General features: G+C 58.4%; 1 protein-coding gene across 1 annotated transcript in view; it reads right to left on the reverse strand.

The window, feature by feature from the left end:
* The window catches only part of GNGT2 (G protein subunit gamma transducin 2), a 17,744-nt gene continuing 2,075 nt past the window's right edge, over window positions 1-15,669 (reverse strand). The window contains exons 2-4 of the mRNA XM_006120447.4: window positions 6,268-6,423; window positions 3,402-3,491; window positions 1-730 (exon numbers count right to left, since the gene is read on the reverse strand). Of these exons, the coding sequence (XP_006120509.1) occupies window positions 605-730; window positions 3,402-3,485 (210 nt within the window). The 5' untranslated portion in view covers window positions 3,486-3,491; window positions 6,268-6,423 and the 3' untranslated portion in view covers window positions 1-604. The remainder of the gene's footprint in view (window positions 731-3,401; window positions 3,492-6,267; window positions 6,424-15,669) is intronic.

A 15,669-nucleotide genomic window follows, 5' to 3' on the forward strand; every position in this document is an offset into this window, starting at 1 on the left:
GTCTCCCCAAATAATGTCATGAATAAATGAGCAACATCCAAGTAACTGGCAACGTGGCATGTCAATTGATCAGACCCTCACAAATTCTTGGCCATGACAGTTCTAACAATACTTAGCACCTTGCAGCCAGATCTCTGTGTGCTCTGCCAAAGGCGAATGAACCTTATTATCCCTGTGCTACGGGGGGGAAACTCTGTCGCCGGGTTAAGTGACTTGCTCAGGCGGAATTGCCTTCCAGCTTGTGCTAGGCAGGTCAAGTCGGGAGTTAAGCTTTGGGGGGTCAGACTTTTCTTAATGCCCCGTTTGTGTGTGGATGGACAGAAGTGCAGCAAGTTCAGCATTGCGTGTGCGTGCGTGTGTGTGTTAAACTAAATGGAAATCGGCTTTGGGGACCTAGAGAGCAGGCTGCCTTCCCGCTGCTAAATATAGGAATGTCTCCAATGGCCTTGTGCCCCTCTCCCAGAGATGTGCTACCTTCCAAATGGGTTTTGTGTTTTGGGGCTGCCCTAGCCAATGGCAGGGTCATGCTACAGGGTAAAGCAAAATTCTCAGTCTCGATTGTATACGCGGAAAAGGTCTGAAGTTTGTCTGTGTGTGGCGGGGGTCAGCTAACGACACAGCCTCCCTTCTCCTTAAAAGGGTTCTTATCTTCAGGGACGCCTTTCAAAAGAGGATCCTCTGCTGCCATGGATTCTATGTACTCCTTGAGCTCCTTGCCTGTCTTGGAGATCTAGAGACAAAGGAAGAAGAATCTCTTCTTAGGTCATGAGAACGAGATCTGACTCCCTAGGATTTGTCCGACTGTGTTGGACTCGTGCTCCATCAGCTGCTGGACACAGGGCAGGGAGCAGGGCCAGATGAGTCCCAAGAAGGGGCAGGAAACTCCCTTTTAGGAGTCATCGTAGCCCCTAATTGTTGGAGGTCAGGTGAAGACATGGCGCCTGTGGTTTTTGATCCCTACCAAACCCGCGCCTGAGCAGGAACGGCTCTAACTCGGAAGAGCCTTGTTTGCCACACACACGTCCAGGCCCTCTCGATCTTGCACCTCAATGGGAAGCAAGCCACTTCCTCGAATAGCAGCATGTCCCAGAGCCCCGGGACTGGGAAGTCTCAGCGAGCCAGCAAAGGCTCATTAGAATTGGGGGGACTAGACACACGGAGGAGTTAACTTTGCTCCTCTGGTCCAGGGGAGCTCCCAACACTAGGCGTGAAATCTCATCTGTGCAGGAGACAGAACCTTCCCCGGAGCGGGTCCGAGACTCGGCAAGGAACTCCTCCAGGCTCTTTGGACCGTCACTGGCCTCTCTGCTTTCCCCTCCAAATGCAAGGCCTGTTTCTTTCACTTGCCTCCTCTAATACAAACGTGTGGCAACAGATCTACATGGAACGAATAAGCCACAAAGCCTCGCAAATCAAGAGTTATTTAATGCCCTCCAGGAAGGTGCTCAGCTCCTCTGGTGACAAGTGCAGAATAAAAAGCCGACTAGAATAGGGACGTAAGCGACGAGTCGACCAGCCCATAAGCTTATCGGATGGCCCAGTAGCGAGTCGATCGTCGCTTCCCTCCCGCCCTTATTGCCTCTATCAACAAGGGTGGGAAAAAGGAGCTGGAGCTCGGGGGAGCTGGGGTGCAGCTTCTGTCTGCAGGGGTCCCAGCGGGGACGTGTGTCCCTCTGCAGACAGGGGCTGCAGCCGAGAGCAGAGGCTACAGCAGCAGCAGCGCCTGTTTGCAGTGAACAGGGGCTGCTGGACTCGCGCTGATCACTGCGCCTCTGCATTGGAAGTATAGTGAGAGCCTGGCAGCTCTTGCTACGTTTAACACGCAGAGCCGCAGCGCGGGTGGCTCCCAGAGCTAGCACGAGCCAGGACTGCTCAGTCCCGGCTGGAGCCGGCTCCTGGAGCTCCCATCGCTGCAGCCCTGCAGAGCCGTCCTATCGACTAGTCGTATCGTCATATCGACTATACGGGCAGCCTGATAACTGCGTTTTAATGTCCCTCGTACAGAACAGACCCTCAGCCTGGGCCTACAAAACAGCCAGTGAATTCTAGGCAGAGGCTGCATTGCTACCTCTGCTCCTGTTTGAAAAACTCTAGCCACGTTCATCCAGCTGGGCTCTACGGCAGCAATGGAAATCACGTAGCCCAGTGGTTCTCAACCCGGGGGTGCTCATGCAGAGGTTTTCTAGGGGGTACTCAGCTCATCCAGGTCAGTGCTTCTCAACTTACGGACGGTAGCCCAGGAAATTACACGTTTCAGCCCCGGGCAGAGCGGCTGCGACTATAGACAAGGCGGCCAAAGGAATCTAGGCTCAGGTATCACCCTGCAGCGGAAGCACACTATTCCAGTTGATTTATTTATAACTACACCGTAAGAACGAGAAAGTCGGCCTTTTTTCCGTACTACTGGGCAGGGACGTTTTTGGCTGATTCTGTAAGCAAGTGCTTTTTAAGTGAGGTGAAACGTGCAAAAGAAATCAGTCTCCGGAAAGAGGTAGGGGGACTGGAAAGGTTGGAAATGCTTCATCTAGTCAGTATCATGCCTCAGCTGGTGCAGGATTTTGTCTTCTCTAGCATGTGACTTGGTCTTCTCTGCACAATGCAAGTGGATTATTTTACAGGGTCTCCAGTACAGACGAGTTCTCCTGCCCCTTAATCTGTTTCTGTTAACCCGGTGGGACGCTGCAGATAAGTGTCTCATATCTAAAGCCATTCTCTCCCCTCGGTTTGGGCTTGACCCTGCTGTTGCTGAAGTCACTGGCAAGACCTTGCTCTCATCCAGGCTCTGGTGGGCTTGGATGGAACAGGGTCAGGCTGTTCATGCGGCTACCACTGCTGGGATCCAGACTGTCCAAAGACTGGGCTGTGTGGAATGCTGTATGCCAGGACCCGGCTACGCTCACCTGTCCTTGCTGAGTGCCCTCTTCCCCCACAGGCTGTACCAGGAGTTGGGAGCATCTAGCACCCTACCTCATGGGGCGTGGATGGCAAGCGGCTATTTGCCATGTGCCTTTAAATGCTCAAATGGCAGCCCGAGAAGCCGGAGTTCTGTGTACTCCAGGGTCAAAGGGCCAGAGCCCCACGCCTCTCGTTGGTTTCAGTGGCAGGCAGCTCAGTACCTTTGAGATCTGGGCCCAAATCCTGTGCTCTTTGTGCTCTCCTGCGTCACCAGGCCCCCTAGCCCGCTAGTATGCGCTGGGAGCCAGACCGCTGCTAGCCTGACACGAGCCCGACTCTTATCTCGAAGGTGGAAAGGTGCAAACTGAGCCCCTGGCTTTGTATCTGAGATGTAACTAAAGGCCCTTGCTCGGCAGAGCCCTTGGCCTGCTGGGAACATCCATCTAGATGGTTAACTCAGGGATTGACGTCTCCCATTGTGCTGAGTCCCTAAGGGGAATACTTGCCATTTGCCTTTCATTCTTCACTTCCTTTTTCAGCTGGTCAAGTTCCATCTTCAGAAGTTCTTTTTCTGTAAGATCCTGAGCCATGCTGCCCTGCAACCAGATAGGAAGCCCTGTTACTGGTGCACATGTATCTTCTGCAAACGCTTGTCCTGTAGCAGGTACGAGCAACACTCTAGCTTCTCTTAAGGCCCATAGGAGTCAGGGGGCTCGGAGACACCCTCTGTTTGCTTCTCCATTCAGAGCTGGTACGGAAAATGCTTGAATTTCTCCAGCATTCCCAACAGACAATACAACCAGTTAAACTTTGATTGGCCAGATCCTCACCGGGCTTAGGCTGGCAGAGCCAATGAGATTATGTGGGTTTAGGTAATATAAGAATTACAAAACTAAAGCAGATCAGTTAACCGTCTCGTTCAATATCCTGTTCCCAGCGGTCACCAGTACTCGGAGACTGGACAGGAAACCCTGCAGCAGGCAGTTAGAGGGTTAACTGCTGCCAGAGGGAGTCTTCCTGACCCCCAGCAGTGAGGAGTAGATTGAGGCCCTGGAGCATGCAGGTTAATAGTCCCTTCAACGCTCACTGATTCTTTTTACGATAATTGGATATTGGTTTTACTATAACGGCTTGATGCGGTAGCAGAGGATCTGGACGGATATTAAATAAAACCAATTCAGTCTATTATGTGGAAGAATATTCACAAGCACAAATGGCCACTAGGCACCCACTTACCTTTGACTTGTAGTGCGTGTTAGGGTTCATACTACTATTTGTGCCTCCAGCCTTAACCTGAACCTCGATTAACGGGCGGCTTTCAGAGGATTTAACAACTCGAGCCTGGATATTGCCTAGAATTGTCCATTTATCTTAAGAGAATGCTCTCAGCGTGAGCTGCGTCTTTGTGAACGCTAAGCACTCTGCACTGAAAGGCAGCAATTTTTCTCCAACTTTACTCCTCTGAGTAGGTTTGTTCCTGGGTTGCTGTTTCCAGCTCCATTTTTAACACTTTGCCCGTCTCTAGCGCCTTCCACCCAAGAGTCCCAAAGCACTTTATGAACATGAGCTAATTAAGGGACATAGCACAAACCACGGATTGTCCTTGTTTTACAGACTCGAGGGCCAGACAGTAAGTCAGTGGCCGTGCAGGATGGAGCTCAAAACGCCTGGCTCTGTGACTGAGCCCAAACCATCCCCCGTGCTCTTCAGAGTACAAAAAGCAGCATGAAAACACCTTCCTAGTTTTAACTTAAAACAATAGTGCCCGCTGCAAGGTCTGAAACTCTGTCCTTCATTCACCCGCTATCGTTAATTACTGAGTATCTCAGAATGCAGGGGGGCTGGATTCTCACTTAGGGCAAACCACATTTCTCCCTTGAAGTCAAGGAGTCTGTGCTAATTCTGACTCTCTCCCTCCCCGGCCTTTGTCAGTTTAAGCCAAAACTTAAATATCTGTGATGCTTTTCGGGTGTGCATTTCTGGGGGCAATTTTGCTTTCACTTGCAATAATTTAACAATTAACGTGCGAGAGTGCTAAAAAGTAACAGCAGGAGAAGGAAACGTGGAGCTGTCCAGTGAAACTGAACATATCCTGAGTACGTAAATATGTATTTTAGACAATGCGTCTGATCTTTCTTATTTATACACTGGGAGATCACAGATGCAAGGGGCTGATTGAGTTGGGGTTGGTCCTGCTTTGGGCAGCGGGCTGGATTTGATGACTCCTAAGGTCTCTGCTCACCCTGGGATTCCATGATTCTAGGATTCTCTGATGAGCAACGGCACTTAAAACAGAATCCTGTTTATGGAAGTAGAGTGGGAGCTGGAATCTGTTGGATGAGCTGGAGTTTGCAAGAGAACGAGGTTCAGGGGAAGGCTGGAGGCACAAACTGTCGTAAGGACCCTAACACCCACTGAAAGTCAAAGGGAGGAAGATTCCTAACTGCCATTTGTGCTTGTGAAAAATCTTCCACATAATAAATAGACAGAATTGGGTTGTTTTTTTTTAAACATCAGTCCAGTTCCCCTGCTAATATAAATCAGCACGACACCTTTACATGCCCTGTTGGGTCACAACACAGGATGTGTGCTACAGAATCGTTCTTCTCCAAGAAGTACTTCGCAGGGATTCTGGGAAGGATAAAGGCTGGAACCGGTCTGCTGGTTGGGTCTAGTGCAGACAGATTTCTTAAGGAAGAGAGAGATCTCTTACAGACACCCATTTTTGGAAAGTGTTATTCAGAAAACCCAAAATTAACTGGCTCCTGAGTGGATTAATCACTCTCATGTTTAAATTCAAAACCAGTTTGGAGGTCTGAGTCCAAAATGTACCTAAGTATAAGGCGGAATGGATTCATTTTAACACACATTCTCTCTCTCTCTCTCTCTCTCTCATTCTCCCTCTCTCTCTCTTTCACTCTCTCACTCACACACACACACACACTCTCTCTCTCGCTCTCTCTCTCTTGTTCTCCCTCTCTCTCTCTTTCACACACACCCACACACACCCCTTCCCTCTCTCTCATTTTCCCGCTCTCTCCCTTTGCCTCTCTGATTCTTCCCGGTTCAGGCAGGCAGCCCGCCTATTGCTAGCATTGCACCTGTCGTTGTCCTTTGTGTAAGAGTGCACACTCTCCAACGCGCTGCAAATGAACTATTCTGCCCTTCTCACCCCTGGCTTCACACCTGCAGCAGGGTGTAAATACCAGCCAGTTCCGCCGTTCAGACTGTGACACCTTCACCTGGCCTGCAAGCCACTGATACCTGAAAAGGCTCCTTCTAGGGGGAGCAAAACCAGAGCCTGTAGCCCGGTGACATTGGTGAAGACGGCAATGGGATAGTCTGTGCTGTGCAGGAAAGAAGGGAACTTACCGACTAGGGCGAGGGTCTTCCCTTTCCGAAGCGCTGGGGAGTTACATCTGTCCAGGCTGCTGAGAGGCGGCTTCTGCTCCCTCCTTCGGCTTCCCACTTGAAGACTCCGGCAGACTCCCCAGATGGCCGAAGGAGCAGATGTCTTCAGTCCCTAATCTGATAATGGACTCAGTTTATTAAGCTGATCAAGTGTCAGGCATTAACCTTAAAACCCGGGTAGCCGGAGCGGGGGCTGCGGATTTTAAAGCTGATCGATAATTTTGTAGCTGCCAACGAACATGCCGCGTCAGCGTGTGGCAGCTGGGTGGGCCCCCGGCTGTGGGAGAGAGGTGGGTGAAGTAATCCCTTTCGGTGGGCCAGCGTCTCCGAGGGAAGTTGCTGTTCAGTAGTGCTTCCTTTTTCTTCACGCTGTGGAGTTTCCAGTGCAGATGGCAGAATGTGAGCTGTGTGGGTGCTGGCAGTGTGTGGCCGCTGTGTGGGCCCGAGGGAAGAGGTTACCTTGCCCACGTTGCGCTGAGGAAGGGCTGTCAAGACAGCGCCTCCAGCCGCAGGATGGAGATGCCCGGACAGTGCTGACCAGTTTCCAGTCCAGGCTAGTGGCGGGTGAAAAGAATGGCCAGACGTGGGCACGGTAGCCGACTTCTCTGGGGTTTTGTCCTAGAGCGGGAAGGCTCGAGGACAGGGGCCACCAGCCGGTAGATCTTGGCGCCTCTGACACGGGATGCTAACTGGTTTGGCCCCGTGGCTGTCAAGAGCCGGCACTTCAGCTGCTCCTCCCCCCACGGCTGCACATCTTCTGCCCTTTGCCTTGGAGCTGGTCCCCGGGAGCCGCCTGCTTGCTGCGCAGGGCAGGGGATGGAGAGGAGGGGGCTGATGTCAGGGTGCCCCCCTCCCACCCTGTCTCCTGTCTCCACAGAGCAGAGAGGGGCACCGCAGGACAAGTTCGCTGGCTGCTTTTGGGAGAGGTGTGGGGCCAGAGCAGGGGGGAGTCTGCCTCAGCCCCCCTGCACCCTCACCCAGGAGCCACCTGAGGTCAGCAGGGCCCAGCTGGATCCCACATCCCAAACTTCTACCCCAGTCATGAACCCCTCCTGCCTCCCAGGGCAGGGGTGTGGCCTCACAGGGAGGCGGGGCAAGGAGCACAAAGGAGGCGGGGCAAAGGTATTTGGGTCTGAGTTAGATCTTGGCTTGCACTGACATTCAAAAAGTGACCTCGTGGGTAGAAAGGCTGGAGGCCCCTGCACGAGGACACGCCCAGAGACGCTGCTTTGTGCGCTGAGCTTCAGAACCCAAATGGCCTCGCCATCGCCCCCTCAGAGACAACCCGCCTCGGCAGCCTCGTTCGCCATCTCCCCCTCAGAGACAACCCGCCTCGGCAGCCTCGTTCGCCGTCTCCCCCTCAGAGACAACCCGCCTCGGCAGCCTCGTTCGCCATCTCCCCCTCAGAGACAACCCGCCTCGGCAGCCTCGTTCGCCATCGCCCCCTCAGAGACAACCCGCCTCGGCAGCCTCGTTCGCCATCTCCCCCTCAGAGACAACCCGCCTCGGCAGCCTCGTTCGCCGTCTCCCCCTCAGAGACAACCCGCCTCGGCAGCCTCGTTCGCCATCTCCCCCTCACACAACCCGCCTTGGCAGCCTCGTTCGCCATCTCCCCCTCACACAACCCGCCTCGGCAGCCTCGTTCGCCATCTCCCCCTCAGAGACAACCCGCCTCGGCAGCCTCGTTCGCCATCTCCCCCTCAGAGACAACCCGCCTCGGCAGCCTCGTTCGCCATCTCCCCCTCAGAGACAACCCGCCTCGGCAGCCTCGTTCGCCATCGCCCCCTCAGAGACAACCCGCCTCGGCAGCCTCGTTCGCCATCTCCCCCTCAGAGACAACCCGCCTCGGCAGCCTCGTTCACCGTCTCCCCCTCAGAGACAACCCGCCTCGGCAGCCTCGTTCGCCATCTCCCCCTCAGAGACAACCCGCCTCGACAGCCTCGTTCGCCGTCTCCCCCTCAGAGACAACCCGCCTCGGCAGCCTCGTTCGCCATCTCCCCCTCAGAGACAACCCGCCTCGGCTGCCTCGTTCGCCGTCTCCCCCTCAGAGACAACCCGCCTCGACAGCCTCGTTCGCCGTCTCCCCCTCAGAGACAACCCGCCTCGGCAGCCTCGTTCGCCGTCTCCCCCTCAGAGACAACCCGCCTCGGCAGCCTCGTTCGCCGTCTCCCCCTCAGAGACAACCCGCCTCGGCAGCCTCGTTCGCCGTCTCCCCCTCAGAGACAACCCGCCTCGGCAGCCTCGTTCGCCATCTCCCCCGCAGAGACAACCCGCCTCGGCAGCCTCGTTCGCCGTCTCCCCCTCAGAGACAACCCGCCTCGGCAGCCTCGTTCGCCGTCTCCCCCTCAGAGACAACCCGCCTCGGCAGCCTCGTTCGCCGTCTCCCCCTCAGAGACAACCCGCCTCGGCAGCCTCGTTCACCGTCTCCCCCTCAGAGACAACCCGCCTCGGCAGCCTCGTTCGCCATCGCCCCCTCAGAGACAACCCGCCTCGGCAGCCTCGTTCGCCGTCTCCCCCTCAGAGACAATCCGCCTCGGCAGCCTCGTTCGCCATCTCCCCCTCACACAACCCGCCTTGGCAGCCTCGTTCGCCATCTCCCCCTCACACAACCCGCCTTGACAGCCTCGTTCGCCATCGCCCCCTCAGAGACAACCCGCCTCGGCAGCCTCGTTCGCCGTCTCCCCCTCACACAACCCGCCTCAACAGCCTCGTTCGCCATCTCCCCCTCAGAGACAACCCGCCTCGGCAGCCTCGTTCGCCGTCTCCCCCTCAGAGACAACCCGCCTCGACAGCCTCGTTCGCCATCTCCCCCTCAGAGACAACCCGCCTCGGCAGCCTCGTTCACCGTCTCCCCCTCAGAGACTACACGCCTCGGCAGCCTCGTTCGCCATCGCCCCCTCAGAGACAACCCGCCTCGGCAGCCTCGTTCGCCGTCTCCCCCTCAGAGACAACCCGCCTCGGCAGCCTCGTTCGCCGTCTCCCCCTCACACAACCCACCTCGACAGCCTCGTTCGCCATCTCCCCCTCAGAGACAACCCGCCTCGGCAGCCTCGTTCGCCATCTCCCCCTCAGAGACAACCCGCCTCGGCAGCCTCGTTCGCCGTCTCCCCCTCAGAGACAACCCGCCTCGGCAGCCTCGTTCGCCATCTCCCCCTCACACCACCCGCCTCGACAGCCTCGTTCGCCATCTCCCCCTCAGAGACAACCCGCCTCGGCAGCCTCGTTCGCCGTCTCCCCCTCAGAGACAACCCGCCTCGACAGCCTCGTTCGCCATCTCCCCCTCAGAGACAACCCGCCTCGGCAGCCTCGTTCGCCGTCTCCCCCTCAGAGACAACCCGCCTCGACAGCCTCGTTCGCCATCTCCCCCTCAGAGACAACCCGCCTCGGCAGCCTCGTTCGCCGTCTCCCCCTCAGAGACAACCCGCCTCGGCAGCCTCGTTCGCTGTCTCCCCCTCACACAACCCGCCTCGACAGCCTCGTTCGCCATCTCCCCCTCAGAGACAACCCGCCTCGGCAGCCTCGTTCGCTGTCTCCCCCTCACACAACCCGCCTCGACAGCCTCGTTCGCCATCTCCCCCTCAGAGACAACCCGCCTCGGCAGCCTCGTTCGCCGTCTCCCCCTCAGAGACAACCCGCCTCGGCAGCCTCGTTCACCGTCTCCCCCTCAGAGACAACCCGCCTCGGCAGCCTCATTCGCCGTCTCCCCCTCAGAGACAACCCGCCTCGGCAGCCTCGTTCGCCGTCTCCCCCTCACACAACCCGCCTCGACAGCCTCGTTCGCCATCTCCCCCTCAGAGACAACCCGCCTCGGCAGCCTCGTTCACCGTCTCCCCCTCAGAGACAACCCGCCTCGGCAGCCTCGTTCGCCGTCTCCCCCTCACACAACCCACCTCGACAGCCTCGTTCGCCATCTCCCCCTCAGAGACAACCCGCCTCGGCAGCCTCGTTCGCCATCTCCCCCTCAGAGACAACCCGCCTCGGCAGCCTCGTTCGCCGTCTCCCCCTCAGAGACAACCCGCCTCGGCAGCCTCGTTCGCCATCTCCCCCTCACACCACCCGCCTCGACAGCCTCGTTCGCCATCTCCCCCTCAGAGACAACCCGCCTCGGCAGCCTCGTTCGCCGTCTCCCCCTCAGAGACAACCCGCCTCGACAGCCTCGTTCGCCATCTCCCCCTCAGAGACAACCCGCCTCGGCAGCCTCGTTCGCCGTCTCCCCCTCAGAGACAACCCGCCTCGGCAGCCTCGTTCGCTGTCTCCCCCTCACACAACCCGCCTCGACAGCCTCGTTCGCCATCTCCCCCTCAGAGACAACCCGCCTCGGCAGCCTCGTTCACCGTCTCCCCCTCAGAGACAACCCGCCTCGGCAGCCTCGTTCGCCGTCTCCCCCTCAGAGACAACCCGCCTCGGCAGCCTCGTTCACCGTCTCCCCCTCAGAGACAACCCGCCTCGGCAGCCTCATTCGCCGTCTCCCCCTCAGAGACAACCCGCCTCGGCAGCCTCGTTCGCCGTCTCCCCCTCACACAACCCGCCTCGACAGCCTCGTTCGCCATCTCCCCCTCAGAGACAACCCGCCTCGGCAGCCTCGTTCGCCATCTCCCCCTCAGAGACAACCCGCCTCGGCAGCCTCGTTCGCCGTCTCCCCCTCAGAGACAACCCGCCTCGGCAGCCTCGTTCGCCATCTCCCCCTCACACCACCCGCCTCGACAGCCTCGTTCGCCATCTCCCCCTCAGAGACAACCCGCCTCGGCAGCCTCGTTCGCCGTCTCCCCCTCAGAGACAACCCGCCTCGACAGCCTCGTTCGCCATCTCCCCCTCAGAGACAACCCGCCTCGGCAGCCTCGTTCGCCGTCTCCCCCTCAGAGACAACCCGCCTCGGCAGCCTCGTTCGCTGTCTCCCCCTCACACAACCCGCCTCGACAGCCTCGTTCGCCATCTCCCCCTCAGAGACAACCCGCCTCGGCAGCCTCGTTCACCGTCTCCCCCTCAGAGACAACCCGCCTCGGCAGCCTCGTTCGCCGTCTCCCCCTCAGAGACAACCCGCCTCGGCAGCCTCGTTCACCGTCTCCCCCTCAGAGACAACCCGCCTCGGCAGCCTCATTCGCCGTCTCCCCCTCAGAGACAACCCGCCTCGGCAGCCTCGTTCGCCGTCTCCCCCTCACACAACCCGCCTCGACAGCCTCGTTCGCCATCTCCCCCTCAGAGACAACCCGCCTCGGCAGCCTCGTTCACCGTCTCCCCCTCAGAGACAACCCGCCTCGGCAGCCTCGTTCACCGTCTCCCCCTGAGACAACCCGCCTCAACAGCCTCGTTGGCCATCTCCCCCCTCACACAACCCGCCTCGGCAGCCTCGTTCGCCGTCTCCCCCTCACACAACCCGCCTCGGCAGCCTCGTTCACCGTCTCCCCCTGAGACAACCCGCCTCAACAGCCTCGTTGGCCATCTCCCCCCTCACACAACCCGCCTCGGCAGCCTCGTTCACCGTCTCCCCCCCCCACAACCTGCCTCGGCAGCCTCGTTCGCCGTCTCCCCCCTCACACAACCCGCCTCGGCTGCCTCGTTTGCCGCCTCCCCCCCACATAACCCACCTCGGCAGCCTCGTTCGCCGTCTCCCCCCTCACACAACCCACCTCGGCTGCCTCGTTCGCCGTCTCCCCCCTCACACAACCCGCCTCGGCTGCCTCGTTCACCGTCTCCCCCCCACACAACCTGCCTCGGCAGCCTCGTTCGCCGTCTCCCCCCTCACACAACCCGCCTCGGCTGCCTCGTTCGCCGTCTCCCCCCCACATAACCCGCCTCGGCAGCCTCGTTCGCCGTCTCTGCAGAGCAAAGGGGAAAACCCAAAGGATGACAATGGCGGGGGAGGAGGGAAGGAACCGGGGCGTCTAGTGAAACACAGATTGGCTGGGAGTGAGGAGGGGGATGCAGCTGTGAACAATCCGAAGATCGTTGTGGGGCGTATTTACAGGCCCGGTGTACGTGAGACGTGGCGGGTAATTGCCCTGCTCTGGGGAGGCCTCCTTTGCTATTCCGTGGCCGGGTCTGGGCCTGGCGCCGTGGGGAGACCATGGACCGGTTGAGGAGAGTCCAGAGGGGAGCAACAAAAATGAGAAAATGTTTCGAAAACCTGACGTGGGTGGGACGGTTCCAACGCCTGGAGAGGTTTGGTCCTGGGGGGGACTTGACAACAGGCTTCAGCTCTGGCGAGGGCGAGGCTGTCGTCACAAGCCTGGTGCCCCGGGGCTCCCCCATCCCCTGGAATAGGGCTCACGCCGCAGCCGCAGGGCTGGGTTAGACGCAAGGAACATTTGCTGGCTCTCGGGGGAGGGAGCTCTGGAGCAGCATCCGGGGAATCCCCATGGGTGGAGGCTGGGGGAAGACGGTCAGGGCTGGGCTTTCGACTCTTGGAGGTCCTTGCTAGAACGACGTCTGATTGGAGCAGCCTAGGAGCATCTCTCAAGTGCAGATTGGCTACCCCCCCCCGGGCCATCGGCCAAATGGAGAAGGGCGGAGCTGGGGGAGCTGGCGGCGCAGGGGCAGATGAACCCGGCCTCTGTGTCTACTGGCAAGTGCTCGCATTGGGAGACTCTCCAGCTGGGCCGAGCTGCCCTTTGATCTGCCCAGAGGGGCTGGGATGGAAACCCCTCCCCCCCCGCTGCACATCGTACCGTGGACTGGACGATACCCAGGCTGGGGCTGCGTGTGGCTCCGCGGCGGGGCGGCTGCGGGGCAGCGTGAGGGCACTGCCAGCCCCTCCGTGAGCTCTGGCCGGCCGAGAGGAGTCCGTGGCCCAGTGTGAACTGTCCCGGCTCAGCGCGGGTTAGATCGGAGGGTTGGCCCGGGCCCGCCTCTGCTGGAAACCTGGGTCCCGCCAAGCAGGAGGAAGCCACGTCCTAGCGGATTTCGTCCCTAACTCCTGCGACAAAGCTCCCCCTCCACCTGGGGCCTGAGCTCTCGGGGGTTGACTTGCCTCCCTTCAGACACCGGCTCGCTGTTTGTGGAGACTCCCATCGCAGGCCAGCACGGGGAAGAGGGGAAACCAAACTTCCTCGTCTTTGCTGCCCCTCCCGGGAGTGCAGGGAGGACAAACCCTTGCACCCAGGGCCGGATTAAGGCATGAGCTAGCCAGGCAGCTGCCCCAGGTGCCAACCTATGGGGGGCGCTGGATGGCAGCTGTGAGGGGCGCTGTGCAGCCGGGCGCGTGGCACCCCTTAGAGCTGCCATCAGGCGCCACACAGCCGGCTCCCAGGGCAGGGGCTGCGTTAACCCCCACGGCGCCGGCCAGCAACGCCATTACCCGCATGGCTGTGGGGCCCTGCACGGCCAGGCTCGTCCCGCCCCAGGCGGCCCCGGGCTGCGCACCAGCAGCAGTAGCCAGGCTGGGCCGGGCCGGGCACGTGCATCCTGCCGCCGCCAGCTCCACGTGCCCTCCCCCTCGTGCTGGGCGGGGGCGGGACCATGCATGCACCCTCCCCCGCACACCAGCACGGGGGCGAGGCCGCGCATGCACCCTCCCCCAACCCAGGGCACAATTGAACTATCTGCCCGGGGCGCCGGAATGGCTTGATCCAGCCCTGCGTGCACCCAAACCGGTTCTTCCTAGTCGTACAATGGGGAGCTGCTGGCGAGAACCGGGCCTGTCCTTTACCGCAGGCTCCGGCCCAGGGCCCCCGCAGCAGCCGCTGTCTGGAACGTCTCTGGTAACCGCTACAAATCCACAGGCCACTTCCCCACGGGCCACGCCCTTCCACCCTGGTACCCACCTGCGCTTTCTCCTCCCAGCCTCCCCCGCCCCTCACTCTCCTCAGCTCCCTCCTCGCAGCAGAGCAAGCAGAAGGAAAAAGCCCTTTTAAACCAGCCTCAGTCCGGCCCCTGTGAGTCTGGAAGCCTCCTGCTTGGTGCTAAGTGTTTTCATTGGCCTGATTGCGCTGACTGATTCTAGCAGGTTCCTGCTGGTTCTGGATCAGCCCTCGTTAGTCTAGGCTGGGAACAGAGACCTATTTAATCCGGGGCTAATAGATTTCCCCTCCACTGCTCCCCGGTAGCCCGACTCGGTCACACTCCCCACTCACCGCGTGCCGTGGGGCCGGGATTTGACCCTGTCGATGGCAGAGCCGCATTATGACTTTGGTGGGCCATAGGCACCTTTGCCTTCGTGGGCCCCCCCCCATAATAATATCAATTGTAAAAATGATTTTTGATATAACTTTAAATACTTCAACATTTTTTTTTCTGTTTTAGGCAAAATTGAATCGATTTTCGTGGGCCCTAAAAGTTTCATTTTTTTCTGATGTGAGAAAAATATTAAAACATTTTGACTATGTTCCCACTCGCGGCTTCTTGCGCAAGTAATATGCAAATGAGGCTAAGCGTGGAATATCGCCGAGCCTCATTTGCATACCTAATGAGCCACCATTTTTTCAGAAGAGGCTCTTGCGCAAGAAGCGTCTACACTGCCCCTCCTTGCGCAAGAAAAACCCTTTTGCGCAACGCCGTTCTTCCTGTCAAGTAATAGGTGTAACGGCGTTGCGCAAGGGGGCTATGTCTAGATTGCATCCCTCAGCACGGAGCTTTGCCGGAAAAAAGCGCCAGTCTAGACGCGGATCTTTCGGAAAATAAAGCCTTTTCTGAAAGCTCCCTTATCCCTTATTTTAAGAGGGCCTTTTGGAAAAGGCTTTATTTTCCGAAAGATCCGTGTCTAGACTGGCGCTATTTTCCAGCAAAGCTTCGTGCCGAAAAAAAGCGGCAGCCATTTTTATGCTAATGAAGCGGGGGAGATTTAAATCCCCGCTTCATTAGCAATTGCGATACGTCTAATTTGCATCCCTTTTACGAAAAGAGGGTGCAATCTAGACGCAGCCGAGGGTTTTTCTTGCGCAAGAGCCTCTTCTGAAAAAAATGGTGGCTCATTAGGTATGCAAATGAGGCTGGGCGATATTCCACGCTTAGCCTCATTTGCATATTACTCCCGCAAGAAGCCGCGATGCAGACGTAGCCTTTCTTCGACCCTAAAAGGTTTTTTTTCCTTCTGATTTTAAAAGAAATTAAAACATTTTCGTGGGCCCCTAAAAGTATCGCGGGGCCCAGGCACTGAGCCTACTGGATACGTCGGCCCTGGTCGCTGGGCTACCGGGGAGTCGCAGCTTCACCCCAAGCACAGCAGCCAGCTTCGGCTGTACACGTGGGCGCGGACACGCGTGGCCGCCCGGGAGCCCGTTGCGGGACAGTTTAGCTCCCTGGCCGCTGGGACTTTCTTGGAATGTTTCTGTTTCCAGCGCCCCTTGTTCTTCTGCCATGACTCACGTCCCCTCTCGCTGTGGCTTTCCTCGGCCGCCCCCAGCGCTTCCCCTGCGGCTGGCAAACCCC

This window comes from Pelodiscus sinensis, chromosome 29, assembly GCF_049634645.1.
Source record: "Pelodiscus sinensis isolate JC-2024 chromosome 29, ASM4963464v1, whole genome shotgun sequence".
NCBI classification, from domain to species: domain Eukaryota; kingdom Metazoa; phylum Chordata; order Testudines; family Trionychidae; genus Pelodiscus; species Pelodiscus sinensis.